Below are 27,735 nucleotides of genomic sequence, written 5' to 3' on the forward strand. Positions count from 1 at the left end.
GAAATGAAGAAATAGTTTTAAAACTAAATGGTCGAGAAGGTGGCAGGCTGACAATAAATTGTAAACAGAGAACGACTTTTTTTCGTCATGTTAAAATACTATCGTAAATTACAATGAGTACATAAAACTGCACTTATATATCTAAGAGAGTGATATGTTTATTAACATTAAATACTTACATGTAATTGAATTGCAATACTTTGTCAAACTGAAGACCGTTTTCGTTGGAGCCAATTAGGCGACGCGACTTCGTCGCTTGTCTGTCACTCTTTCGGCGCATAAGAAGACGACTTGGGCCAAGTCTAATTACTTACTAACAATAATATATGCGGAAAGAGGTGTTACGTGTTACACGGACAAAGGGATATTAACATGTTTAACTTGCTGATTGAGAATAACCTTTTCCCATTAAATGTGCATTACTTGCTTCAGTTTGTGTTCGAAATTAGTTCAGACAGAGTCTGTAACAGTAAAGCAATGCGACGTACACACAGCGCTACAAGCCACTGGATTTTCAAGATGTTTTATGATGTGCGAGTTTATGTCCGAGTACAGGAGCTGACGGGTGCACGTGGAAATGTGGAAAGGTGCCACGAAGAGAACTCGTGAGGACCATGACAAACTGGAAAAAGAACGCTTGGAGGGGAGGAGGAGGACTCTGAACATTTATTACTTTCTTGAGCAAGGACTACGAAACTTTGGGACTTTTTCAGAAATGCTCATTGAATTTGACGTAACCATGGCAACCAAATTTTGACTGGCACTCAACACTCAAGCGGACTCAACCCGCGCAAAACTCTTTGTCAATTTAATTTACATGAACATTTTCTCACTCCATTTCTGCATATATAAATACCACTTCAATTCTCCACACTTGACAAGGATGACATGAAGTCGTCCAAACGTCGTGTAACGTTTTCATCGCTTATTTTCCTTGTAAAATGCTTTTCGAAATAGATCCTTATTATAAGTTTTTCAAAGATTGTATATTCCCGTTCTACAGCAACCAATAACACGCGACCTTGCGCTTTCAAGAGGGTCCGAATGGGGGCACCTCGATAACACTAAATACTTAATGTTTTAGTCTTTTGTAAAATGAAACAGTTAAATTTCAGGCATTTTACAACTAACAGAAATAAATTCACTGTAACAGTTAATTTTAGCCAGAAAGAAACAAAAACGGCTCCAAAAAGGCCAATATTATTTTGTTTGGTATACCAATAAGTTTTCTGCCATTTTCCGACGATTTGCGATCATTTCGGAAGATTTCCAAAGACTACCGAAGATTCCCGAAGACTGCCAAAGACTTTCGAGGAGAAATCCGAAAATTTTCCACCATCTTTCGTCGTTATATTCACATGTAAAAGATATACTTTTACAGTATAAAGATACGATTTTTTCAGTGAGAGAAATCCTTGTAATTCAATTTCCAACTCAAACTGAAGGAAGCAGTGCACAGCGGGAAAAGCCTATTCTAATCTTTTTGTTCTGTGATTGTCCGTGTAACACATCATTCCGTATGTACCATTGTTAGTTATTTGCCTCAAGTCGCCGTCTGCACCGAAGGAGATTCGTATAACCACAATGTTCAAAATATTTTGTCACAGTGCATTCTCGACTCCAGAGCTCTTCCCTTTTGCGCTTGTCGTATGACGTAGTTAAGCCGAGAGGCTCTGGGGTCGAGAATGATCACAGTACTACCCATGTGCGGCGGTCTGCAACCTCACGCATGCGTCACAAGTAAAAACGGGGACAAAACATGAAAAGCAGCCAGTCGGGAATTATTTTGGAGGAGACAAGACTTAGCTCAGCCGACTTGTGTTGGGTAACCTATATGTCAAACTAACCCGCGAATAGATAGCTTCATTAAAATTAATAACGTGATCGGGTCATCGCATCACAAGTTCAAAAGAAATCACTTAAAACCGACGACGCCATGAAAATGGTTCGTTTTACGTTGATGCAATAAATTATTCAGGCTTTCTTTCGTTCAGTAAAACAAACTTTAAACACCGGTTTTCCATCAGGCGTTTGTGGTTTGCTTGCCTTTCCGTTACACTCCCCAAAGAACTTTTGTTCTCGTGCTAGATACTCGCTCGGTTTCTGGCCTCACAGACTAAGTAACAGTCCGTATTTTTGGTGTTTGTCCGTCGTTCGAACGTACGGGACTCGAGCGAGAAAATAGAAGGTGAATGGATGGAAATTCTCGCGCGCATAAATCCACAGCCGCTGAGGCGCTTCCCTCCTCGCGAGTTTGCGCTTTTGCCGGGCGATTCGCATCTTCCTCCGTGAATTTAAACAGACCATTTTGCACCGCCTCATTGGCGTCACCAGATTTTGTTACTTTTCAATGTTTATTATGTATTTTAGGTTTTAACGCAAACCAAAACATGCAATCTAGCGCTTGTGGTACACGGCTTCTTTAATATTTCAAAATAGTTTGGTTATTTTAAAAATGTTTACAAAGAATTTGGAAGGCGGTTAGTGTGATTTTGAAAACAAAGAAAGATCTAATGGGTTATGAAAATTAAACGAGGAACATGGGTGGGTGTATGCATCTTTTCCCCTATTTTATTTTTCTAAAAAGAGCATTTCTCTTTCACAAACATTCGACTATAAACGCTCCCCCTCCAACTTGCGTCTTTTATTTTATTTCTGAGCATTATTCACATTATAATAAGAACAAAAATACCGAGTAATAATAATATCAGCAAACCTCGACCTCTGGCCTTTTAAACTGAAATGATTAAACAAATTTTGCGCTACAAAAGTTTATCGTAACATTATATCAAGATTTCTAAGCGTTGCATGGTGATTTTGTAAAAAAAAATTGGTCAGGAAATTCTAAACAACTAAGACGTCATCTTCTAGTATTTTGCGTTTTCCTCGATCATCCATTACAGTGATTTCAATTTTAATGCTGATTAATTGTGCGATAAATCAGTTTCGTGTAAGAAATAGTGGCGCACTTTGTACCACGCTGGTAAATAAATAATAAGAAGCGATGGAGAGGCAATTTAGAAATTGTTTAGTATATGACGTCCAAACTCTACTCTGTGATGCACCTGCGGCGCTTACCGCCATAGCTTCGAAGCAGAGATTTTTATGCTTGTCTCAGAATCTTCACTTTCCCATTAGGAATAAGCTACGATGTTTGCAAATGTTCCTCGCCAGTGGGTTTTTTAATCTACAAACTGTTTTACATGGAAATATTTTGGTGCTCTATAGACAAAACGGGCGACCAAGCAATAAAATATTTATGTCGCATTGCCCTTGATTGAATGTTTTCATAGCCTAATGATTGGTTTCACAATTTCAAATCATTTGCGATCGAAATGTGTTGATCCTGCCCATCCCACACTGCTCGGTGTCAATATATTTATGCTCTATTCATTCAAATTAGGTCTCCTCTGCTCTCAATAATAGCAGCGGGTGTTTAAAAAACAAACTCAGAGCCGATACAAGTCGATTCCTTTTGCAGGTCAAGTTCAAAACTTTAGAACTATTAACACCGGAAGCTTGAATATCTAATTCTCAACTTCAAACTTACCTAACATTAAAGTTTAATTAGCAACACCATTTAGCTGATAAAACCAAGGAAAACATTATCGTACGATACCAAAAAAAAGGAAAAAGAAAATCACAAAGTTGAGGTCACGCTAAAATAACGTTGAAGATCAAACATCCGAGCGGAGCTATAGGAAAAAATTACGACGCATTATTATAAATTTGCAACCAACTGAATAGGTAACAAGGCTTGTTGCGTGGGCCAATCACTTTACGAACAGTTATTTTAACAAAAAGGTCTCTTATGATAAGATTATTCAGTTGACGTTCAATCTCAGTGCAGCGATGATGAACGCATCGATTGAAGAACGCTTGGAGCCAAGCCAAAACGAGACATCAAACACATCTGCATCAACAAGAACGGATTTACTCGGCAGCCACAAAATAATCCAACTGACGATGTTCGGCGTCATTTTTGTGTTTAGCGTGGTGGGAAATGCAGCAATGTCAGCCGTTTTGTTTAAGGGTTGTCGCCTTCGCTCCTGCAAAAACATCCTTCTTCTAAACATGATTGTGGCTGAATCTGCAGTTGCCATGACTTCAATTCCGTTTGACTTTACTCTGGTGTTGCTGGATGAAGGCTGGGTGTTTGGCTCCTTTATGTGTCATGTGTTATGGCCGTTGCAGACCGCGCCATTTGGTGCGCTTGTGTTGACTTTGACAGCCATGAGTATCCAGCGCTACAGAGGAATCGTCCATCATCTACGAAAGACCAAACACGGCTGCGAGTCATCACGGATTACCGTAGCGTGCATTTGGGTGTTTTCGCTTATTATTGTAATACCTTACAGCGTGTTTTTGCGGTTCGCAGACGGTGAATGCTTCGAAACATGGGGCACACTCGGAAGTCAAATCTATACACTTGGTCTGTTCGCGTTTCATTACGCGATCCCTTTGACAGTCATCACATTCTGTTACGCGCGCATTGCCATGTGTATTCGCCGCGGACACGTTGAAGGACACAGCATTGTTTCGGGGACACGCCGGGCGCGGCTAAAACGCTCCAGACGCCACGTTCGCGCCGTGCGCATGGTTGTTTTATTTGTAGCAGTGTTTGCTGTTTGCATGTTACCGCATCAGGTTGTGTGGCTATGGATCACATTTGGGAAGGACGTACATTATTCAAACAATTTGCTAACGTTTGCCTACATGTTTACTTTTACAAGTAGCTTTGCCAATCCTCTTCTGTATTTCACGCACAACCCCTCGTTAAGGGCGCGGCTCTTTTCCCTTGTTTGCTGTCGCTCAGCACCTGAGGGCCGCTTTAGAAGCACTAGCATTTTCGGCAGTGATGAAACTTCAGCAGATTCCAGGATTTGAGACACAACTGAATAGTTATTTACGATCAGCGGTAAAAACCACATTCATAATAACACGCGCTTCGATAAACTTTTATTTCTTAAACATCATCTCCTATTAATGTTAATAATCCCGAAAATAAAATAAATTAGATACACAACGTTATGGGAAAAATATTTGGCTTTCTTTTTTCAGTTTTAAGTATCAACGATTTTTTTTAAATAAAGGCCATTGATATTGCAATACAATTTCAACTTTGCCACTACCACTCGGCAAGCAATTCATGCTCTTAATTGCCATTAGAAAAAGACCTTGCTATTTAGTCAACTGAAATGTCAATCATTGTAGGGATCAAGCGGCGTTAAAAAATACTCAAAATATTTTATGCAAGAAACAGCTGAGGCCGACACCTCTCAATTTTTACCATAAAGTTGTTCATTGTAATTTCAAGCAGCAGTATTTGATACGCTTGGTAACGTTTAGTAGTAAGACGCATTTTGTCTTATTTGTTGTCACTGAAGCCGGAGAACCCAACAGTTTCCTTTGCTCGTATCAGCTATAAAAACAAAGAACGTGTTGATCAGCGCAAGGAGAGAATTTCATGTTCCCATCCTGAGTTTGCTGGAATTTTTCCTTTCTCTTTGCTTTGTCAGTTTTTGCTCGATGCTCAAACTGTTTATTTTGTTCAATTCTCTGTTTCAAAATCACAAAACAAACAAAAAATGTTTTCTCGAAATTATCATTGTTGGTAGAAGCATCATCATCTGGATGAAAAACCACCTCTGTTTCTCATCCCAAACTCTTCTTTTTCAATATTTGGTTTTATCAATTGAGTTGGCCACCGTAAAGCGAAGTGGGAACCGATGTGTGATAAGCACAAGATAATCAAAAGCACTGCGTTTTACTCAGTCGCTAGTTCACACACAATTTTCTTATAGTTACTTCAAGTGTGAACCACGCTAAATAGCGTACGGGAGGTTTGACCGTAATTACATTTTCAAAGGGCAGAAATTACGAACTGAATAAATATTGTTATTTTCAATTTCACCAATTTTACTGATTTCCCACTGATTATGCAATGAAAGCAATACTACACATTTTTTTTGTTTGAAGGAGAGAAGAATAAAGCAACAAAACTAAAATGTAAAACACGAAGATGGCTGAAGGTACACCGCCTACAGACAATTCACGTTTTCTCGCCTTAATCAATACCTGGCTTGTATATAGACACTTTTTGTAGAGATAATTTTGTCTGCCATAAGCAGCCGACCCAATGCAGTGGAGTTCTCGTACATACTTAACGAAAACAACTATTCTATTTCATGATGTCGCTCTGTGTTTACTGTTGGACTCAGCAAGAGATTGAAGATTTGTTTCCACATACATGCGTGGCTAGAACTACGGCACTGTGTAAAAAACAATTTGGTGTGAAGCAATGCTGAACAGTCTCGGCTGGAAAACTCTGAAGAGTCTTGGAAAAAGATTTGAGGGTTTTTGTTCTAGAAAGTGAGAATCGTAAAGCGCTAGAGACGTTGCAATTAGCGCTATATAAGCTTATTATTATTATTATTATTATTATTATTATTATTATTATTATTATTATTATTGTCAGTCACGTTTTCAAGTTTACACGCATTTGTCTGTCCAGACTCAGTCAAAGTTGGCTGCACACGAATTAGTTAAAAAGTGTCCATTGTATTTCATATAAACAGAGAAACAAGAAATACAACGTAAGCTTATTTCTAAGACTTCGCATTTACATACATCAAATCCAACACTAAATAACATACATGGCCAGTCCATACCAAATACTAAACTTAATAAAATTAAAATTGCTAAAGAGCTTTCTACTGAAATATGTTCACATGAAACGGTAACGGGAACTGTCGGTTTTAAACTGGTTTAATTAAATTAACTAATGTGAACAAGGTATGACGCAAATAATCTTAGCATTTTTCGATTGCCCTTCGATATTAATGAAGTCTGCTTTGTTGATTTCTCTAAAATACTTGTTATCTCAAGGCTAAATATTATTTCTTATTGTACACCTTTAACGCTTTTCTTAGGTAGTTACTTTCTAAGGTATCACATAACCTGAGTGGGCTCTAAGCCGATCAAATCAAACATGTTTAAATACGACTTGTTTTTTGGGGACCCTGTCGGTCGGCAGACATGTGGTTCCATATGGTTCGACGTGAGTGGAAATACGCTCTAAAGACAGTTGAACTACATGACATACACAATATCAAATCACCGATAGTAATGAGGGCGACCCTTTAACGGGGTGAGGATAGGGTAGAAGATATTTAATACTTGTCGCTTTATCGTTCCTTCGAGAGTTTGGTTGTAGAACAAAATGTATCTTTGAAAATCCCATCGACGATTCAAGCAGCATTTTGTGTTTAATCAGCTAGTTTTGTTTGTACACGACCCTACAAACTACCTAGCTTTACTCCTTATCGTGTCTTAATAAAGGTTTGATTGATTAGTTGATCATGCAAAAAAAAAAGGAAAAAACAACAACAAAAAAAAAAAAAAAAGAAAAGAAAAAGAAAAAAATTGCATAATTATACCGTTTACTTTGCGCGAGTGACCTGAGGGAAAAAGTACGACTGCTTGCAGTCTATGTTTTTGTAGAGTCAAACAATGATCGCTGTCGCACGCCCACAAATGCAACTAAACAAAATATCTTCCAATGGTGTCCAAGGCAAAACGTCTCACAGATTTCTAATATATTTATTTCACATTAACTTTAAGAAGTAGGCGACCGTCTTCGCTCATGCTTGTATTCCGCAGAATCACCCAAATTACCACAACCTATGTGTAGCAACAGCTCTCTTGACATCCAATTGAAATCAACTGTTTAACAACTATCTTGCTAAACAGTCCATTTCCACAGTATAGCGCGGTTTTCGATCGAGTGTTGTGAAACCAAAACCAAAGTTATTACTCTAACCAATCACAACGGACTTAAAAGTGCAATAAACCAATCAGAACTCACAGCAAATACACGTGACTGGCATAAAGCGCGGGAAAATGCGAGCGAGGAAGGATTTGGTTTCGCTTCTTATTGGTTGAGAAAGTGGCATGAGTTTTGCTAACCAATCACGAAGCGAAACAAAGTAAAACCAATGCAAACGCGAAATCACTTTCGATACTCAACTGAAAACCGCTCTACATCTGCGAACAGTGAAGACAGAAACCAAACTGGTGATTGCTAAACTGCTTAAAAGACACCACGAAGCAATCAAAATGTTTCGCACACATTGCAAACTAGTTAAATACAGTGAAATTGGCAAACTAAGGACCTTCGTTCCTTTCGGATGTGGTCCGTATTTTGGGCTGGCTAAAAAGTGTAACGTTTATGGACTATACGGGCCAATCTATCTAATAAAGTCGCGATAACTTAAAAAACTATACTCACAATTTATCCCAAAAGGTTTTATAGGATCATTTCTTGCAATGTATTCATAGTCTAGTCTTTGCTCAAGCTGTTTCTTCTCAAACTAAAACATATGCTGTTTCGTTACGTTTCAAATCGTTTCTTTCGGGGGTTTTTAACTTTGGGAACTTTATGTAATATATACCAAACACGAGGAAGTGTGTTTAATCCGATTTCCAACTCCACTCTTTAACCAACTACATTCTTTGGAGTGTTTTGATACAGCTTCTCAAACTACTAATAATTCTTAGAGAAATTCAATGCAAAAATTCGCCAAATTTTATGATAGTTATCAAAGGAAATCACTGCCGTGTAGGAGGTTTGGAAATGGGATCTTAAAGGTCTCGTTTACAAACCTTCATCACGGCAGTGATTTCCTTTGCCCTTTTCTCTTCGTGAATTATTAATGACTTTTAGAACGTAAAAAGATATCCATTATTTTCAACTTTTCAGCCCCTAGCTCGAAATATGAAGCTAAAAGCAAAACAATTTGTGTCTAGATCATGTACATGTTGAGTGTTTCCTTTACTCTTGTCACTTGTTGCCTAACAACGCACTGACATTTTAAGAAGAAACTAAAAACTGATTAATTTTGGAAAGGGAAAGATTAAACAATCCAAGAACAGTAAATATCGATGGTAAAATAAACAATGTTTTTCTTTAGCCAAGAACTGAACAAATTATTTATGGTTTTCAACCAAGCGATAAGTGTCTTTACAAATATTTCATTTTCCCTAAAATTACAAAAAGTACGTTGCCATACAATTGTGGACTGCCTTTCTGGTTATTCCCGTCTGAGATTTTCCAACCTAAAGACAAGAGATACAAGTTTAAACTCATTCAGCACATGCAAAAACCACAAATTATCTGGGCTGTAAGAGGGTCACAGAGCTTGAGACATCTCAGGATGTGATTTTGACTTTTTCGTAACTGAACCAAGCGGCACAAGCTGCAAACTGAATTTTGTGCACGGAGCTCTGTTTTAGATTTCCTATAGTATACCATCTGACGAGGGTATTTGTGAACATCAAGTTACCGTAGCAACTGGCGTGTCGGACCAAAATATTCTCATCTTTGGCTGTACACCTGCTCGTTTAAAATTTATTTCGGTGAAATACGAGTCAACATTGGGACGCAACTTTTATTGGCAAGACGCATACATGATCTTTAGTGCTATACTCCTGTACGTAGACTGGCACATCCCCATAGTCCTTAATGAAACGCAGCCATTACTGAGAAATCCGTGACTGTTGCCTTAGTTATTGTCGAGTTCTTAATACATGTACGTCTCTATAAAGTTCGCACGCCTTGCTTTGCCTCCGTTCAAGCAACCGTCCATATGCTAATGTTGTCTATCTCACTTGACCTGGCAAGTGTATACTGATTACTAATGAGTAGGCTAACGAGACCCAGGGGCCTGTTTCTCGAAAGTCCCGGTAACTTACCGGGCCCGGTAAGAGTTTTTGGCGATAAATGCTTTTTTAACAGAAGTCAATTTTTGTTAGCTTTAAATACTAAATTTTTTAAATCTTATAATTCCATGAAAACATTGGCCAAGTACCATGTCTGTAATCACTGTGTAATCGGCGAAAAAACATTTTAAAATATACTTATCGGGCCCGGTAAGTTACCGGGACTTTCGAGAAACGGGCCCCTGGACACTACACTTATAACTATTATATGGTGGTAGAACATGGCGTACCTAACAAACCCATAACCATTCATGACGCAATAACAACGACATAACATCAGGAATTGTTTGCTCCTTTTCTAACGCCCTTTTCAAGTCATCAGTGGGAAAATCCACGGCTAAATGTCATGTACTACACGTGGAAAAAGTCCCTACCAACACACGGGAAAACACAATATTGGAAAGAACTTTACAAGACTATCGATACATGTAACAGATTTCCAATTCTTCACAATGATAGCCTGCAGAACAGGCGTTATTTTTTTACGTTTTTCAGGGGAGCGGAGGCAAGCATCGACAAGCACGAGGCGAGCGCGAGTCACGCGCGACGGGAGGGGCGTGCCTGTTCTGCAGGCTAAATCAATGACTGATCAGTGGGTACAGTCTGATTACAGTATTGTTACCTGGCCTGCAGATCAGCATCAGCATCAGCCACAGCAGCCTGTTTGGGAGCTGCAGCTTTATTACCTACAGCACCTGAGCTGGTTGGAAGGCCGGTCAGCTGGAAACCAAAATGACGCATTTAATACGTTAACAAGAGAATGGCTGAATTTATGCAGACTGGATAACTTGGGCAAGCATCTGTAATTCACTTGACGAAATTATTCGTGTATCTATGAATACAAGAAAACTGACGAAGTTATCCGTCCAGAGAAACCATCTGCTGTTGAGGCCTCAAATGTAATAAATGTCCCTAAATGTAATAAAGGTCCTAAGAGTAATAACTTGCGGCCCTAAATGTAATAAAGGTCCTAAGTGTAATAACTTTTGGCCTTAAATGTAATAGAGGTCATTGACTGAGGCACATCACGGTTTGACCTCATGTCTTTAATGATTGAATAGTGATGGCGTCATCAGTCAGGCAAATGGCCAACATTCCCTTTCCTTTGCTAATTTCCGCTTCAATTTATTTTGTCAATGTCTTATGGCAGCAGCATACAACTTAAAACGATCTTGCTTCATCGTGCGCAAATAATGGAAAGTTAACGCGAATTTTCGAAAAATTTGCGTTAATTTCCACGTACCTTTGAAGCTTTTGCAAATAGTGTTTGTGTTTAAACAGTCAGATTTTTTAAGTTGAATTAAATTGTAGTGTTTGGAAGCTCATTTTCGCAGACTATTCTGTGACTCATTTATCAAAAATAGTACTGAAGCTTATATGGAAAATCTCTAATAAACTGTTTTACTAACTTTCTCACTTTGATTTTGTAGCAGGGATATTACTTTTAAGGGCTTCTCATGATTCGCCTAATTGCACGATTTTCCAGGCCTATAAAATTACATTCTAAATTCCGCAAGCGATTTTTCTATGACCTTACGAACCCTGCTTTGAAGAAAACTAGAGAAACGATGTCAAAAGCACTTTTTTGATGTAAAAATTTTAGCCACAAACAGAAAGACTCGACAGAAACAATTAAAGACATACATAAAGAAGACTTCACCTCAAGCTAACAGGCCAATGAAGGCTTTTTTTACAGTTTCGCCACTATTCAAAGGTGAAAGCAGATGCAAGCGCGGTACAGTTTACACTCGGGTTGCCGTGTGACATTTTTCGCATCCATTTGTTGTGTACTCAAAGAGATCAGAAGGTGAAACATCTAAATTAAAAAGGCCTTAGTTTAAAGTTACTACTTCTGCTGTTACTGCCTAATTAGTGTTGCTGTTGGCCCCTGTAGAATAGGACCTGCAGATTAAAATGGCGTATGTGACACTTGATGTAAGGCTTTTATTTCAGTGGGTTCTGGGTATTCAAGGTAAAATGTAATCAGGATCCCCAGACACATTTTGGCCTTTTGCTTTTATATAATAAATGCAGTTAAATCTTACATATTTCTCACTGTGATTTTATGTGGAGCAGAACATATATTACATTCGAGACCTTTATTACATTTAGGGCTGAAAGTTATTACACTTAGGACCTTTATTACATTTAGGGACATTTATTACATTTGAGGCCTCAACATCTGCTAAGTTTATCTTGGCAGAAGAATTAAAATATGAACCAAAGTGTAAAAAAAAAAAAAAATTAAAAAAAAAAAAAATAAATAAATAAATAAAATTAATGTATTTGATGGCAGAGATAATCCGTCACCTGGATTATTTACACAGATAAATAATTAGACGACCTAAAGATCCTTGCTCCAGTTTGTACAGAGGGATTATCCTTCTCTAGTATTTATACTAAATAAAAAACTACCAGATGGATGATTTGTTGCTGTAGTTGACAGCCAATCTGTCCATGAACTAACCCAATGTTGCAAGTGTTCTCATACAGCTTGCACTACAGTGTACTTCTACTGTCAGACTCTGCATACACTCGCAAATTAACAGATTTTTCTCAGCCTTTAAAATCTACCTCTAGTATACACTGGCAGCAGAATAAGTTCGGAATAATTGTAATTTGTAATTGCACTTGTAAGAAGTAGAACAAAATTTAAGCTAAATGTTAAAAAATGTAAGTATTAAAATAGAAGTGATAATACCAGACACTCCACAATGGCAATATTTGGGTTTCCCGGAAGTCTATTGTCTATTGCAAGTGTTTCAAATACCGTTTAGTTGCTTGCATGTTCATTCATGTAAATAGTAATGGTAAACCAATTTAGGAGTTGTAGCTATCTGCATATCTCACTTAACTGATTATCTGCCTTAGGCTTACAAAATAGTACACCCCAGCCTTACAACCAGCTACCTTATAATATTCACAGCACAATAAAAATGAAATGAAAGAGTTTGGCATACGACCTCAGCACCAGGTTTTAAAGCATTTTTCACTGCTACACATGAATGCTGCACTGAAGGAAAACTACTTATTTCATGAAAAGTTGGAGTCAAAATTTGAAGACAGTCAATAACACTGTATTAGCATACTGGTGCTTTGAGCATGCAGGCCCAGGTCTTTAGGGAAAATGATTCAGACATTTTGATCATAAAAGCAAAGACTACATAATGCTCACCTCATCACTTAGTGTAAGACCCAGCTCATCAAAAACTTGTTGCACTATTTGATCACTGCTCACAGAAAAAGAAACAATAATGTTTCATTACTATATTTACTAAAAAAAGGTTACATCAGTTTACACTGTAGATGTGGGGACTTTTTAAGACTAGAACATACCAATCCTGAAAAAAATACACTACAGCTAACAGGTTTCCAAAATACTTAAGATATCCCTCAAGAGTCCATAGCTATTTTAGCCCATTCCCAATGGTTTCAAAAATAATTAATGGTTTACATAACAAATGCATTATAATTTATTGCCATGTGAACAAGTTTTAAGGGAGGAATCAGGTTAAATGCCATGATTTATGAAGTGTTCATGGTTCTACCTTTATTATCTGAGGTTTTCAGCATTCCAAAATGCCAATTGTTTGCTGTACCACATGAATCTTTCATAATTCATTTTAGGATTTCAGCCTATTTATGAAGAATAATGGGGGAGGGGATTTGATGAATTTTTTGGTAAATTGGGAATTGAACTGAGTGGTTCAATTGACATTGAAAACTAGGAGCTGGAAACTAAAACAGTTCTCACATGGTGGATAACTGTCTGGTGTATAATGTGTACGTTTTTACCACATACTATTTGACAAAAATTCAACCAGACTGCCCCTTAAAACACTTGTCCAGATGCATCAAGCAAGAGACCCTTCACTTTCTTATTACAACACTATAACACGAGCAGAATTAGAGGGTCTGTAAATACAGGAAGAAAAACAATAAAATAACAAACCTTTCCTCATCATCCTCCTCATCACCAAGGACATCATCAATAGCATCATTCATCATCTCTTCCTTCATATCCATGATTTCAGACTGAAACAAAAGCATAGTTTGACCTTAAAATCCTAACTGAACAGGTCTTTAGTGTATTCTAAGGGACACCATTACTCATTAATTTATCAACTTGCACTGCGATCTTGAACATTTGCTAACATGCCATTGAAGTGGAAAGCCACTAACGCCACAATTCTGCTCCTCTCCTAATGATAGCAAACTCTTTTGATAATGATAATTATTATCGTACAAACCTTATAACCTTTAGAATCCGAAACAATGTGCAGTTCCAGAAAATACCCATGGAATATCCACGGAAGGTCTTTGTTTTGCGCGCCCCCCGCTTCCCCCAGGAAATTCCAGGTTAGCTTCATACTTTGCTTCTAAAATTTTGGCTTTAAGAGTAGTAGTAGTTCCAATGGTAAAACAGTCCATATTATTTTCATACTTTACATGTCTTAAATATTGTTGTTAATCTAACCTGTTTCTCGAACTCCATCATGATCTTTTGTATCTGTGGAAGCTTTAGCTGCTTGTTCATGTTACCCATGGTCTTGAAGGAAGGAAGCAATAAAACTGTTAGAAAAGACTGTTTTATGCCATTGATCTTAATTCAAGTACAGATTTACATAATAATAATAATAATAATAATAATAATAATAATAGTAATAGTAATAGTAATAGTAATAGTAATAGTAATAATAATAATAATAATAATAATAATAATAATTATAATACAGTAATAATTTATTGAACCTCTATTGGGCAATTATCAATGCTAAAATTTTCAATTGTGCATTACAAACCTCTGATTGTGAGGTGTATAACTTTAAGAAACTAAAGCTCATGCAGGATCTAGTTTTGTGTAGAATTCAGGGTCACAAAAGAGTACTTAAACCAATCGACCAAGTGCCTTGTATCACTTTTCATGCACCTCAAACTATCCAGGAGGATTAATACATGTATCTATTCTACACTCCATGTATGGTAAGTTAATGGTAGGCCAGTTTTCATAGTTTGCATGTTGGAGAAAGCAAATTACTTATGCGTTATTTCTGTTTGCCAATTTAAACAACAAGGGAAATTCCCTTATCTGAAAAAATTTTCATTTTTGACTTGACTCAGTCAATGTGATGCTCGCTTACGAAATGTGATCAGATGTCTTGGTTATTGCATAAAACAAAATACTGTAGATTTACTCTGATAACGTACAGAGGACATCAAAGCGTGGTAAGAACATAAGTCACGCTACAGTCGAACCTTGATTATCTGGACTCGTTGGGACTTAATGAGTAAACAGTCCGGATAATCGAGAGTCTGGATAATTGAAAATGTGAATGTTAATGACACAGCAATGTAAACTAAGGAAATAAAGAAAACAGAATTTCATTGTTAATAGATCAGAATTGCATATATGCACAGCCTGTATGTTTTGATGTGTTAACAAATGAAAAAGTTGCTGTTTTAAGTGTTAGTGTATTCAAAGCGCTCTAAAATGTTCAAGCATGCTTGTTTGTTTCAAGGAACGACAACGTGATTGCATAGCAAAGTCCATCATTCATCGCAGCTGCATTATTTGGATAGGGTCAATATTGCTCTGGCTTTCCATCCAGGACAAGCATTTTTTAAAAGATTCAATTTCGTTTCGTAGACATGGCTGTGATTTAAGTTTACGATTGATTGTTCACGTGTTCACATAACCCACGCAGAATGAACTAATCAAGCATGACATTCCTTTAGCAACATAACAATTGAGCCAATCAGAATTCAGCTGAATACATCAGAATACATTGTTTATCTTCACTTTTTAAAGTGAAACAGATTAAAACTTGGAGTTTAAACACACATTTGGAAGGATTAATGAACTTTTCATCACTTCAAATTTTCAAGATCACATCTTATTAATATTTATGTAAAAAAAAAAATGGGACCAGAGAAGCAAGTCCGGATAATCGAGGTCTGGATAATAATAATAATTTATTATTGAGGTTCGACTGTACTCACCTGAGACTTGTTCTTACCATGTTTTGACGTAGTATGTCATCTGTGCGGTATCAGGGCACAGACTCACCGCAAAATGAAATGTATTTGTTAAATAGCTGCATGTATAGCAGCAAGAAATTAACTTTAGAGACTTTATTTATATTCCTTGTGTTTGGGTTTAGGAATGACATTGAAAAGGTACACAAATTATGTTATTTCAACTTAAAATTGATCAAACAACATGTAGAAATGTAGTATTTTGTTACCTTTGCTACTCCTTTCATTGCTTGCGCCATGGCATTGTTGGAACGTAATGTCTGAGGAAAAGAAATATCAAATGACACTTCATTAGAACAACACAGTCAATAACGTGTCACAGTGATGAGACTGCCTGCCTTCATCTGTGATTTTAAATTAAGTTAGTTACGAGTCCACTTATTTCAAGCACAACATGTTTCACTTAAAGCTGGTGTTTCTACAAGTTATAAATAAACAATAGCCGCCATTTGGCGCTAAAATATGCTCAGATATTTGTCCGTGGACATTATCTGTTCCGAGAAGCGAACAGTTTTCCGAGAGCGAAGCTTGAGGAAAACTGTGAGTTTCGAGGAGCAGATAATGTCCAAGGACAAATTAATATCTGAGCATATTTTTGAAGCTAAATCAGGGCAAAAAACTTTTTTTTTATCCCACTTGTCCATTGGACGAGTAACGTTCAGATTCTGGTTGTCAGAAAGTTAAATTTACTAGTCCGAAAAAATTATTAAAGTGAATAACAAAATGTCATAAAAAAACGCAGAAATTGTATAATCTGTTTTGTATCAAATCTCGAGTATTTCTTTTAACAGTTATTTCAATTTATGTTGTTCTCTGCACTTTTCAATACAACACCATTTCATACAGACACATCGGGGATCACTCACGTTCTTTATACACGACTTGAGAAAATGCAGGACATCTATGAGGCATTGAAACTGCGATCTAAGATGACTCCTTTGACTCCTCGTCGATTTTACGGCTTATTCGCTGTAGCGGCGCCTGCTCTGGTTTTTTTTTCGCTTTTAGCTCGTTGAAAACAAAAGTAATGAGAATGGCTCTTCTCGTGACTCACAAGAGAATCACGGCGAAAACCAGTGGCGGACGATCCATTGATGCCGACATAAAGCCGGCTCGCTTTATTGGCTACTGTTGGATACCTGCGGCACACAATGCAGAACATTTCATCCTTCTGCACGTCAATTTTAACCCAGGGAAATTCTTTTTTCCATGTTGGTTGGAATTTTCGAATTCGACTTTCTTCATATTTTTTCACAGGTTTTATTACTTCTTTAATAATCACAAAACTTGCCACAACAGTAATCACATCGTTCACCTTGTCTCAAACAAGGTCGCCATTTCCATATAAGGTATGTGGATCCCAGTCTTCATTGAAACAACAGAACCAGATATTCTCGGAAAACAGAAGCGAAAATGGGAAAGTTGCCGTGAAAAGAAACCAAACTTCGCGAAACTCAGGCTAGTTTACAATGTCCAAAATGCTTGGGAACTCAGACCTCAGTAGAAAAGAATATCTTTTTTTAGGCAAACTCTACTTGTCCCGTAGGACAAGTGCTTTTGGAAATCCACTCGTCTCGGACGGGCGGACGAGTGGAAGTTTTTTGCCCTGCCAAATGGAGGCTATTGTGGTTATTATCCTTCAAATATTTTTCGCAACATGTAGCAACCAGCTTGAGTATTTGAACATTTCGTTTAAGAACAGTTTACCGTCAAAAATGTTTAGAGCATATGCTGTTTTCTGATACTGTTTTATCGACCAGCAGGTTTATCTCTCCTTCTGGCACAAAAGCAAACCGTTCCTCCATCTTGACATTAATTTTAATTGTAAACAAGACGCACCTTGAAGTTTTTGAAATTGGGAAATGTCACTTGGGGAATATCATTGGATATTCCCCAGTTTTAGCTGGGGTATATTCGGTCACATGAGGCGTTTAGACCAATTGCGCGCGAGCGAAAATATTTGATGGATTATAATGTGTTTTATCCATACCCTCCTTCAGAATCCTACAACAGTCGAACAAGGTTTTAAGCCAGAGCAAATAGCAGTTCCTGTGGAGATCAGATCTGAAGGCTGGTGGTTCCTTAGACAAGAAACTTAATTATACTGTACTCCACACTGTCTCTCTTCATCCAGGTGTATACTGTATATTAAATAATGGCTACTGTACTGCTGGAGGGAACCTTGTGATTGACTAGCATCCCAGGCAAACAAGGGGAAGTGCAATACTCCTAGTTGCTTGTAGAAACTGTGTTTTGCTCCAACAATAAGGGCCACCTTTGGCTGTAAGACTTTAACTAACCTCACCTACACTGTAATTATAGCAGTTTTTGCTCTGCTGGAACCTTATCCTATTTACAGTACCATTGTAAGCAAGCATTATAATCTTTTAGACTTGTCACAAATTACAACACACATTGGAAACATTTTGAAACAATGACAAGTTGAGCGTGAAATAACAATCGAAATGGCACTCAATTGAAGATGTCTCACACTGGCAGTCCACCACAGGGACATCAAGTACTTGGACATCAAGTGTACTTAACAGTGCACTTGACAAAGGACAAAATTGAAAATGTCAAAATCATTACAGTTACTGCAGCCATCTAAATTTTCATGCATTTTTTGTAATTATCACAAAAAAATATACATGTACATAACCACTGTATTATTGTCTTATACTAGCTATAGCTACAAAAGCGTAGAAAAGAGAAGGCTTTAGTAATGATAAATGATCCAGAAAGGTAACTTTACTTTTCAAATTTAATAACTGTTATGTTGTTCATACACTGCATTTTTTTTTTATAATTCCTACCAGCTAAACATTTCAATCAAAGTGGACATTGCATTTGCAGTAACAATAAAAATTATTGTTCAATTTTTCACAAACATCTTGCTTTACATATATCTTGGCTCTATCCTTTCAAGAAATAACTGTTATTCTCTACAGCTGACATCAAAGTCCCTTTAGCTCTGAGCTTGTGAAGAAGAAGTAATAAGTCTTTAAATTCTCTCCGTAGTTTTAAAGTCTTTCTTATGTTGAGTACAAACGTTGTTAGGATTACTGATACATGTACTTATTATTCAACACATTGTAACACTACCCAAATATGGTCATAATGTACTTTTCAGTATATGTCGTCCATACCCAACAGATATCCTGTGATATACGTAATTTCTTGTGTTGGGGAGAAAAATGGCAGAGCACTAAGTATCCAGAGATATTCTGTGTGATTTCGCAGGATAATTGTAAATTTACATGTGAGTGATATTTCAAATATCTGCTGTTTGTACATGTATGGATACAAAACAGCTACCAGTAATTAATAAACAGCATGTTTAAAATTACATCATTTCAAATGCTAATCTTCCTAATAATCTGAAATCTTGATTGCAACTTTAAGCTGTTTTCAACTTATACTCAGGCCATATTTGACTGCGTGGTGCGTAAGCCTACAATCTTTTAGCAGTGATAACCTCCAGCATTCCTAATTCCCCCAAATAGATAGATACAGAGATATAGTGAGGCAATAAGTAACCACCAGATAGAATTGCATTTCTTGCAGTCAAGATGAAATACAGGGGAAAACGACATTTGTCATACAAATGCTTTTAATTATCCCCGGGCTTTAATCCTTATGTTTTCACCTTTCAATTGGAGACAGAAACCATTTTGTACAGTCCGGATATGTATATCTGAGTACGTTTTTTTTTTAATTAATTATTTTAATTTCTTACATACTTTGTAAGGTACATTTGATCATATCCACATCTTAATTTGTGCCACAGAAATATGAATTATTATTATTATTCTTATTATTATGTGTGATGCCAGGTCAATGACTGATCATCATTTCCGGTATGATCTAGGGTAACGTTACGCATCACGCGTCCTTGTACATTTTTTCAATGTTCCCCTGTTTATATTGTTTAATGAAATTCAAGGGAAAGTATTTGTTATTCACCTTTCATTTGAGGACAGAAACTGTTTCTACATTGATTGTTTTTCTGTAGTAAACGTAAGACAGTAATAATATGTATGCAGATGGCATGGTAATTTTCATCATGTATAGTATACATGTATCAGTTTTTCTGTGGCCTTAAATTATATTTATTTGACAATTCTGTCAAAAGCATGAAGCAAATTACAGGCATCACACAAAATTACTTTTTACACAGATCTTATTAGCTGAATTGCAGCTGTACACCTGATATATTATTTATCCATTCATGCACAAAAATTATTATCAAAAAATTATTAGTATCATACTATGGTAACTTTATTAACTATGAGAACAGCGTCTACAGGCATTGAAAGCTACTTAAACTTAAAATATTAAAACCTTACAAACGCAGCATTTACATTTTGTAATCATCTGTGGTTCCCCCAAAATATAAATACATACACATTTTGTGCAGTAGAACTTTAAACAATCATCTCTTGATATCATTTGTCACAGTAAAATTAAATTCATATACTGTAATGAAAAACTTCAGAGCTTATTTCAACAGTACAAAAACTCTGTGCCTCGTCCTATTGCGTCTATATTCTACATCATCTAATAATAATAATATTAAAATTTCATTTTTGTGTGTAGTAGCTCCTGCAGAAACTTAAATGTTTATACCTGTAGTTGCATTGGTTTATTAACTTTTTTCTTTTGTGCAAGTGTGTTCATTACTTGCATGTTGTCCTTTAAAACTGCTGTTAAGTTGAAGGTTTTGCAAGAAAAATGTCCACGGGTTAAAAATGCTGAAGCAACTGTAACATGTACACCATCCAATGTTCTATGCAAAACTTGGTAAGTAAATTCTGATTGGTTCTTCAACGGATCGGGTTCTCAAAAATCCCCCGTTGTGTATCACAGGTAAAGAGCCTCTGGCTTTGAGTTATGGCTCATTTCCTGTTTCTTGTGACTAGAATTTAAGTTAGAACTGTCTAATTTTTCTGGGATAAAAGCAAAATTACATATAAATAATATAATCTTTATAATTTTGTATCAAGTGCAGGTCAGTTTTTTGACCACTAGCTGTCAAACTACAACCACTGAAGTTTTCAAACTTTGATCAGTTGCCCCACCCACTGACCCTCAAACCATAATCCCTGTACATAGATGATCTTAATGATCAACCATTTTTGTTAAGCTACGGTCAGTATGACCGACTAGTAAGTTAGCTGACTATGGCTGATCTACATGCACAACTGTATACTATACTATTACAGGCACTGCTTAATTAATTTGCCAAGGATAAATATGAAGAAAACTAAGCTGCTTTGAGGAGGGATGAAAGCACATCGTAGAGAAGGAAGATATTAACAATAACCTCAAGTCTACTAACTTCTGATGCTGACAACATGTAAGTCTTGAATGCTCCATAATATTTGGCTGATACTCCAGCTTGCACTGCTAGTGTGGTCTATGCTAACACAACAATACTAAATGACAAATAATTTCTCACCTGAACTTTAAGAGATACAGCTTGAATATTTGCTCTCATCAGAATAAACTTTTTAACGTATCTTCTGGTTCTCACAAGATCTTTTGCCATTATCTTTACAGCATCCTGAAATGAAATGTTTATACAGAAATGTTGGAGTATAGCCTAACGGTGACCATTAAGCACTGTCTTTTGAAAAAGTCTAACAGGAGGGTTTGAGAGACCTTTAGGAGGTTAACTGGAGGCCCTCGGTAACATCAACAGGCCTAGAGAGAAAGATTCGGGGGACGGGGGGAGGGAAGGTGCAAAGCTTGAACTAAATCCAGTCTCTGACAGACTCTACCTTATTATAGGAAATTAACGCTTCATGAAATTAACACGAATTTGCATTAATTTAAGTCACATTAATTTTTGTTAATGTTCATTTCCTCGCCATTAATTAAGTGGTATATTAATTTCCACGACCTTAATTCCATTATTTTCTCCCAAAATTCTTGATACACTCCAGAAAAGAAAAAGCATTATTTTTATCAAGGTGGCAATCTGCCAGTATCATGGACACTGTGAAGAATGCTTGAAGTGGCCAGATTCCTTCACTTAACTCCTATGTTTAGGGACAATTCCATGAAGATTGTTTGCAATTCAAATTTTAACACTTTAGTGTTAAAATAAATTTGTTCCTGTTGTCTTAACAAATTCTGTTTCTTTGTGTAAGTCACGTTAATTTTCCGCATTTTGAATTTTATGAGGACGTTGGGTTAATGATTTAGTACAAGTACTGTAATCACCCTAAATTAATATTAAAAGTGAGACAGTGAGATGTCAGTTAAAGTAAAAACAAGTTGATGGGGTCAAACACTGGAAAATGTTGGCAAGTGAATTAAATCACCCTTGGCTTTACTTTGAAGGGAAACTGTCATGATCGGCGCATGTGTGAGATTAACATCCAAATTTGAAAACATTAGCCCAATGTTTTCAAGTTTGATTTGCCAAATTCAAAAGGGCATTCACTGACGAAATCAGCCATGGTTCAAACAAAAGCAAAATGAGGCTGGGAAAGATGCCATAAAAGGAGTAACTTTATTCCAATACCAATGTACCAAATAAATTCAATTGAACAGCCTTCAGTCATTTGGCAGTTTGCTGGATCCTGGCACTTCATAAAAAAACATTGAAATTAATTTTTTTTTATCAGAGACTATATGTACCTTTTATTTCTTGAGCTTTCTATTTATATATAAGCTTGCACACACATGAACTTTTCCTAAAGGAGATCCACAAGGTAGGAAGTATCCTAAATAAACCGCCACATTTTACCTGTCCAATTATGGTTACCCTTATGTTTTTACTTCTTTTAAGCGGCCACCATCAATTTAATACAAGGCGTCATTTTCTTTTGGGAAGGGTGATAACAGATAAGAGTCTGAACTTGAAGATGATGACTGATAGACTGACAGTCAAAGGCACATTTAATGTAGGCCCGTTTTTAAAAACGGTTTCAACATTTGCTTCAACATGCGTTCAACACTTTGTTGAAGCAATCGGTGGGCGCGTTTGAACAGGTCATTCAACATTCTTGAAAGCGTAAAAAAAATATCGAAAGCTTGTTGAAAGTGAGTTGAATCAAATTTAAATTAGTTTAACCTTTCATTGAACATCAATTCAACATTTCCTTTGTTCTTGGAAATGTTAAATGGCATTGAAACCATTTGAACACTCCATTCAACTTTTGTTGAACAAATGATGGGCAAATTTTGAAACCATCTGTCCACACCCTAATAGCATGATTTGAGTTGACAGAGATACTTCTCTATGAAGCATTTTGCCAACCATGTAAACATTAATTATTATTATACATTAATTATTATTATACATTTACATGTAATTATCATGGTGACTTGTTAAGACCTTATTACAGGGTTTTCTTGTGAGAAAATTTGCTTTCAAAGGATAGGGTATTTTTGCAATAATTATCAGTGAAACCTTGTGAATAATAAGTTTTATTATGCTCTACAGTTGCCAGAAGCCTTTAAGCATGTTTATATTGGATAAAGTGGTGTTTCTCCCGGGCCTTATGCTGACAAACCCCTGTTTGGCACTGTACCTGGCTGTCAAGAGGCCATTTCCCTGAGAGTAGCTGCTTATTAAATAGAGGTTCAGCCGTATTGTCCAGACTTACCATCTGTCCTTCCTTTGCCATTTTCTTGATATCTGCGATGACTTTCTTTTCTTGTTGCTCTAATTTGGAACGTTCTCTGTCAAGATCCCTGAAAGAAGCAGTGAGTTTGCATGTGTTCCTTACAAGAATTTCTGAGTGTATTACAAGGGTAACAACTTTAACCAGTCATTCATTACTGCATGCTCTTACTTTTGGGTTTGCTTCTCTCAAATAACTAACCATGTACATAGGCTACACTGTTGCCAAAATGTACTTGTGTTAGAAGTCAAAAAAGTGCTTCATTAACACAATGAAATATCTAGTTTGTGTTACTTCCACTGATTCAAGTCACTGAAATAACGTGTTGCAAAATATTACAAACAAACAAAGAAAAAAGGTAATTAGAGTTGCTAACACTAGACCTGAAATTTTTGTTTTTAAGTCACATTGAAGGAAAAAGTAACAACTTAATTATGATTACTACTTTGAACTACATAGCCTACAATAACACTACAATTTGTATATATTTGGTGTTCATATCATATACTTACTGTTACAGAATGTCAAACGGAGTACACATTCACAATACACATATTAAACTCTTTACATAGTATTCAGCATCTACTACACAGTACTTTGCTTAATAAAACTTAATAGATGTTAATATGACACCTTATCTCTAACACTCTTACAAGGAGTTGCCATGTAAAAAAAAAAAAAAAGAAAAAAAAAGGGTTCAAGCTGCATTTGTTCTTGGGTACTACTCATGAATTACTGTCAAGGCTTGTCAATTCAAGCTCATCCAAGAAAGATAATACCTGATACCACTGTTTAAACATAACAGAGAACCTGTAACACCTGTTACGGCTGAACATCCCTAAAATGACCCTTGATGTTACAGGTGATCTTGATAGTGGCAGTGCTCGAAATTAGGGGTCGTCCGGTCGTCTGAGACGACCAAAAAGTTTACCGGGCAAACAATTTTTAGTAAAATTAAGAGGCTGGTTCCCTGGGGAAAAAACAATGGACAACCTAGCCAAAAATAGAAAATAAATTAATCATAAACAACACCCGACTTACGTGACGGTTTTGTTTTGTCAATGTCCGATAGTGTGAAGTTAATAATAATTAATTTGCCTCAGCTAAGCGTTTTCCTGTGTTTTGGATATCTGTAAATTTTACAAAACATTGCCAGGTACGAAAATGTAAGAGACGAACACAAAGTTTCGTGTCTGGTGGCGATCAAGATAAAAGACGCCATTTTGAATATGTCACAACTTAAACCCAGACTTCCGCGAAAAACATTGCCGCACACTAAGAACTATGGGATTAGTTCAAGCTTGACTGCCATGTGATTACATCGCAAGCTCTACACGGCATGTAATCGTTACCATAATTGTTCACAAATTCTTTATTTCGGTTTTTATTTTTTATGTCTTCAATTAGCAGTGCAGAATACAAGTATTTTCTTTCACTGAGTGCAAATGTGACGTTTTTTGACTCGTCTGGTGTAAAGCCGCCTCCTCAAAAGAAAGCTAAATATTATTGAGCGAGACAGATGCACAGTACGAGAAAGGAAAGAGAAAACGAGAACCGCAGCAAACATGGAAAGACAAGCGACTTTGGTTGCAGTTCACACCAGACGGCACAATGATTTGTACAGTGTAGTTATTGTGGTGATGCAAATTTTTTTTTTCTAAAGGGCAACCAAGGATTCATCAGGGCAACCAAATTCACAAGTTTGGTTGCCCGGCTTTTGAAATAGGGACAACCTGGATTTTTTTTTAATTTCGAGCACTGTAGTGGTATGTTAATTTTACTCAGAAAGCAACTTACAGGATTGTTACTGGTGTGAAGATCAATGCAAATATATGTGTCTAAAAACTTAATAGCAGCCCTCCATAATATAGCGTAACAACAATAATATTGGCTTGAGATCAAATGCACTTTAATTCGTATTAGGAACATTTCCAACCTGTTCTGTCCAGATATATTCCTGCTAAATGCTTGCAACTGATTCATACATGCAGTTTGTTTGCAATCAAAATAAAATACAGTCAACTCTTGCTTTGCAGACACCTCGCTATTACGGACACCCCGATAATATGGATGGCAGCTAAATCTCCAGCAAAAATAAATTACAGACGTTTGACTAAAATAAATTCCCGCCATTTTGGACTCTCGCTATTAAGGACAGTAACTTGCGGTCCCAAGGGTGTCTGCAATAAAAGCTAGAACCTGCCAACCAAGGTCCCAAGGGTGTCCGCAATAAAAGAGACTTGACTCAACCTGTCTGCTACATGTACATTAACCTTTGTTACCTTCACACTGACAATGGAGCTGTTATGTATACCTGCCAACTCTCACTCATTATGCGTGAGTCTCACGCCTGCGGACTAAAGACATCAATCTCACGCATTGAGGACAATTTCTCACGCCTAACTCACAAATCCGGACGAGTTCTTCTAAAAAAACTTTCATTTCATTTTCCTATTTGTTATGTATTATTTCTTTGCTCTTTTAACAATCGCAAAAGCTTTCAAATGTCTACAATCCGTTCGAATCCTATTTGTTCAAAGGTCATCGGAATATCTTTGGACATTTTTGGCAATGTTTGGAAGTCTTCGGAAAATCGTCAGAAATCTTCGGAAGTGGATCGGACATTTTCGGAATTCCTGGTCATGACAAGACAAAAATCTCACGCATTTAACTCAGAAAAAGTTGGCAGGTTCTAGCTGTTATGTTGCACTCAAAACTTAGGAGACCAATCTTTTTTTTTTTTGCAAGGTCCAAACTCTTGTGCAAAATAATTCATTGAAATTTTACAGACCATAAAAAACTGTGTAATTCTTACACACTTTTGTTGTCTTAGCTGTCTGTCTTCGGTTTGTTTTGGTTCATTGTTTTCACTCTCTTGGGTGCTAAAAAATGATTGCAACTGCACTGTTTGAAGTATGCTCACCCTGAAAGTAATATACATATTTCATACTGTGCAACCGTCAACTTTTCCTCTAAAATAATTATTCACCAAAGTGGAGGTGAATAGTGATGGATATTTACCAAGCCGCGAAGCGGTGAGGTAAATATCATCACTTTCACTGACACTGAGGTGAATAATTGTTTTAGTATATAACACACAAGCTGAAAAACTAGTGGACCAAAAAATTATTTTATTTCTGACAATATTACTGACAAATGGTATGAAATTTTAAAATCTTGCGCGCCACGCGGTAAGCGATTTCTTATTGTAGAAAGTTCCGTCTCGCTTTTTTGCAGACAAATAATATTAAACTTTTGGAGACACTTGTTTAATAGTTCCTACAGTGTCATTTCTTCATTTTTTCTGTTAAATTTTTCTTGTGGTTGAAACCATGCTGAAAAATATTAGATGTTTCTTTGCTTTCATTGCAATTTTAGTGCTCGGCAGTTTCATAAACAAGGGATTGTATTTTCATTTTTCGCCTTAGAATATGAGGTTGAGGAGATTAAATAACTTGGGGCCGTCAAACCAAACTTTGCAGCCATTTACCTATTTTTTTTTTTAAACAGCCGCCTCGTTTATCGAAATAATTTCCTTGAAAGTAACCGTGGCAAAACGGGAAGCCATCTTGTTTCTCTTCGGCAGCTCGGAGGTGAATAGTACTTGGCTAATCACCTCCAAGCTAGCCAATCAGCGCGCACGAAAAGCACCATTCACTTGTGTGGTATATACTAATCTATTTCATCTATGGCCTTTGCTTTCTTGTTGTTGACAACAACAAACTAAAGCTAGAAGCCCAGAACTTCGCATTGATGGATACCAAACTAAGAGACTCTAACAAGGACAATGCAGAGATTTGCCATCAATACAACAGTGCTCTCTTGTTGGTGTTCAGGGTCAAACGACGCTATAGGTGCCGAATATCGACATTTTCAGTTGTACTTCAACTTTCCCTTCCGTTTCACCGTTTGATTTCCAATTACACTTGTGGATTAATGATTAGGGCTTAACATTCGAATAGGTCTCGTACACATTGTTTTTATGCTTAAATGTGCGTATTCTAAATAAATTACAGTCTCAATTCATAAACTTCAATGAGCTGAGCTGTTCCTGTGTACTAACCTCATTGCTCTGTTCAAAGCGCGTTGGTTTTGTTTCAGCATCTGCTCGGGAGTTTTCTTCTTCCCAAATAAAAATTCCATTATGAATGAACTTAACTACGGCAGTGCCTTTAAAAAAATGTACTTCTAAGCTTGATATGTAGTTGAGAAAGCTTCTTTGCTTCAAAAATTTCCAAAATGAATCTTCCAAAATAGAACTTGGTCATTTCTGATGCTAGGGAAA

The 27,735-nt window shown here is 36.7% G+C and overlaps 2 protein-coding genes across 2 annotated transcripts; one reads left to right on the top strand and one right to left on the bottom strand.

Moving 5' to 3' along the window:
- Positions 1–2,589: 2,589 nt before the first annotated feature.
- On the top strand, positions 2,590–6,464 carry LOC146481154 (galanin receptor type 1-like). Its single transcript, XM_085108789.1, has one exon. The coding sequence runs from the start codon at positions 3,853–3,855 to the stop codon at positions 4,885–4,887; it is 1,035 nt and encodes a 344-aa protein (XP_084964915.1). The 5' UTR covers positions 2,590–3,852; the 3' UTR covers positions 4,888–6,464.
- Positions 6,465–6,541: 77 nt separating this feature from the next.
- LOC146481155 (charged multivesicular body protein 2a-like) lies at positions 6,542–27,722 on the bottom strand. Its single transcript, XM_085108790.1, has 9 exons — positions 27,514–27,722; positions 23,433–23,520; positions 21,275–21,379; positions 16,026–16,076; positions 14,258–14,329; positions 13,733–13,815; positions 12,956–13,010; positions 10,403–10,500; positions 6,542–9,117 (listed from the first exon to the last, which is right to left on the bottom strand). The coding sequence occupies exons 1-9, from the start codon at positions 27,591–27,593 to the stop codon at positions 9,093–9,095; spliced, it is 657 nt and encodes a 218-aa protein (XP_084964916.1). The 5' UTR covers positions 27,594–27,722; the 3' UTR covers positions 6,542–9,092.
- Positions 27,723–27,735: the final 13 nt, after the last annotated feature.

The sequence above is a fragment of the Pavona decussata genome, unplaced genomic scaffold (genome assembly GCF_977016875.1).
Source record: "Pavona decussata unplaced genomic scaffold, jaPavDecu1.1 SCAFFOLD_51, whole genome shotgun sequence".
NCBI classification, from domain to species: domain Eukaryota; kingdom Metazoa; phylum Cnidaria; class Anthozoa; order Scleractinia; family Agariciidae; genus Pavona; species Pavona decussata.

Bases quoted from the DNA above. Each gene is read 5' to 3' on its own strand.
- LOC146481155 (XM_085108790.1), bottom strand. From the start codon at position 27,593: ATGGAATTTTTATTTGGGAAGAAGAAAACTCCCGAGCAGATGCTGAAA. The intron at 10,501-12,955 runs GTGAGCATTATG...TTTGGTTTCCAG, and splicing joins GTCTTACACTAAGTGATGAG to CTGACCGGCCTTCCAACCAG. The intron at 9,118-10,402 runs GTAACAATACTG...TCTTGTCTTTAG, and splicing joins GATGCTGATCTGCAGGCCAG to GTTGGAAAATCTCAGACGGG.
- LOC146481154 (XM_085108789.1), top strand. From the start codon at position 3,853: ATGATGAACGCATCGATTGAAGAACGCTTGGAGCCAAGCCAAAACGAG.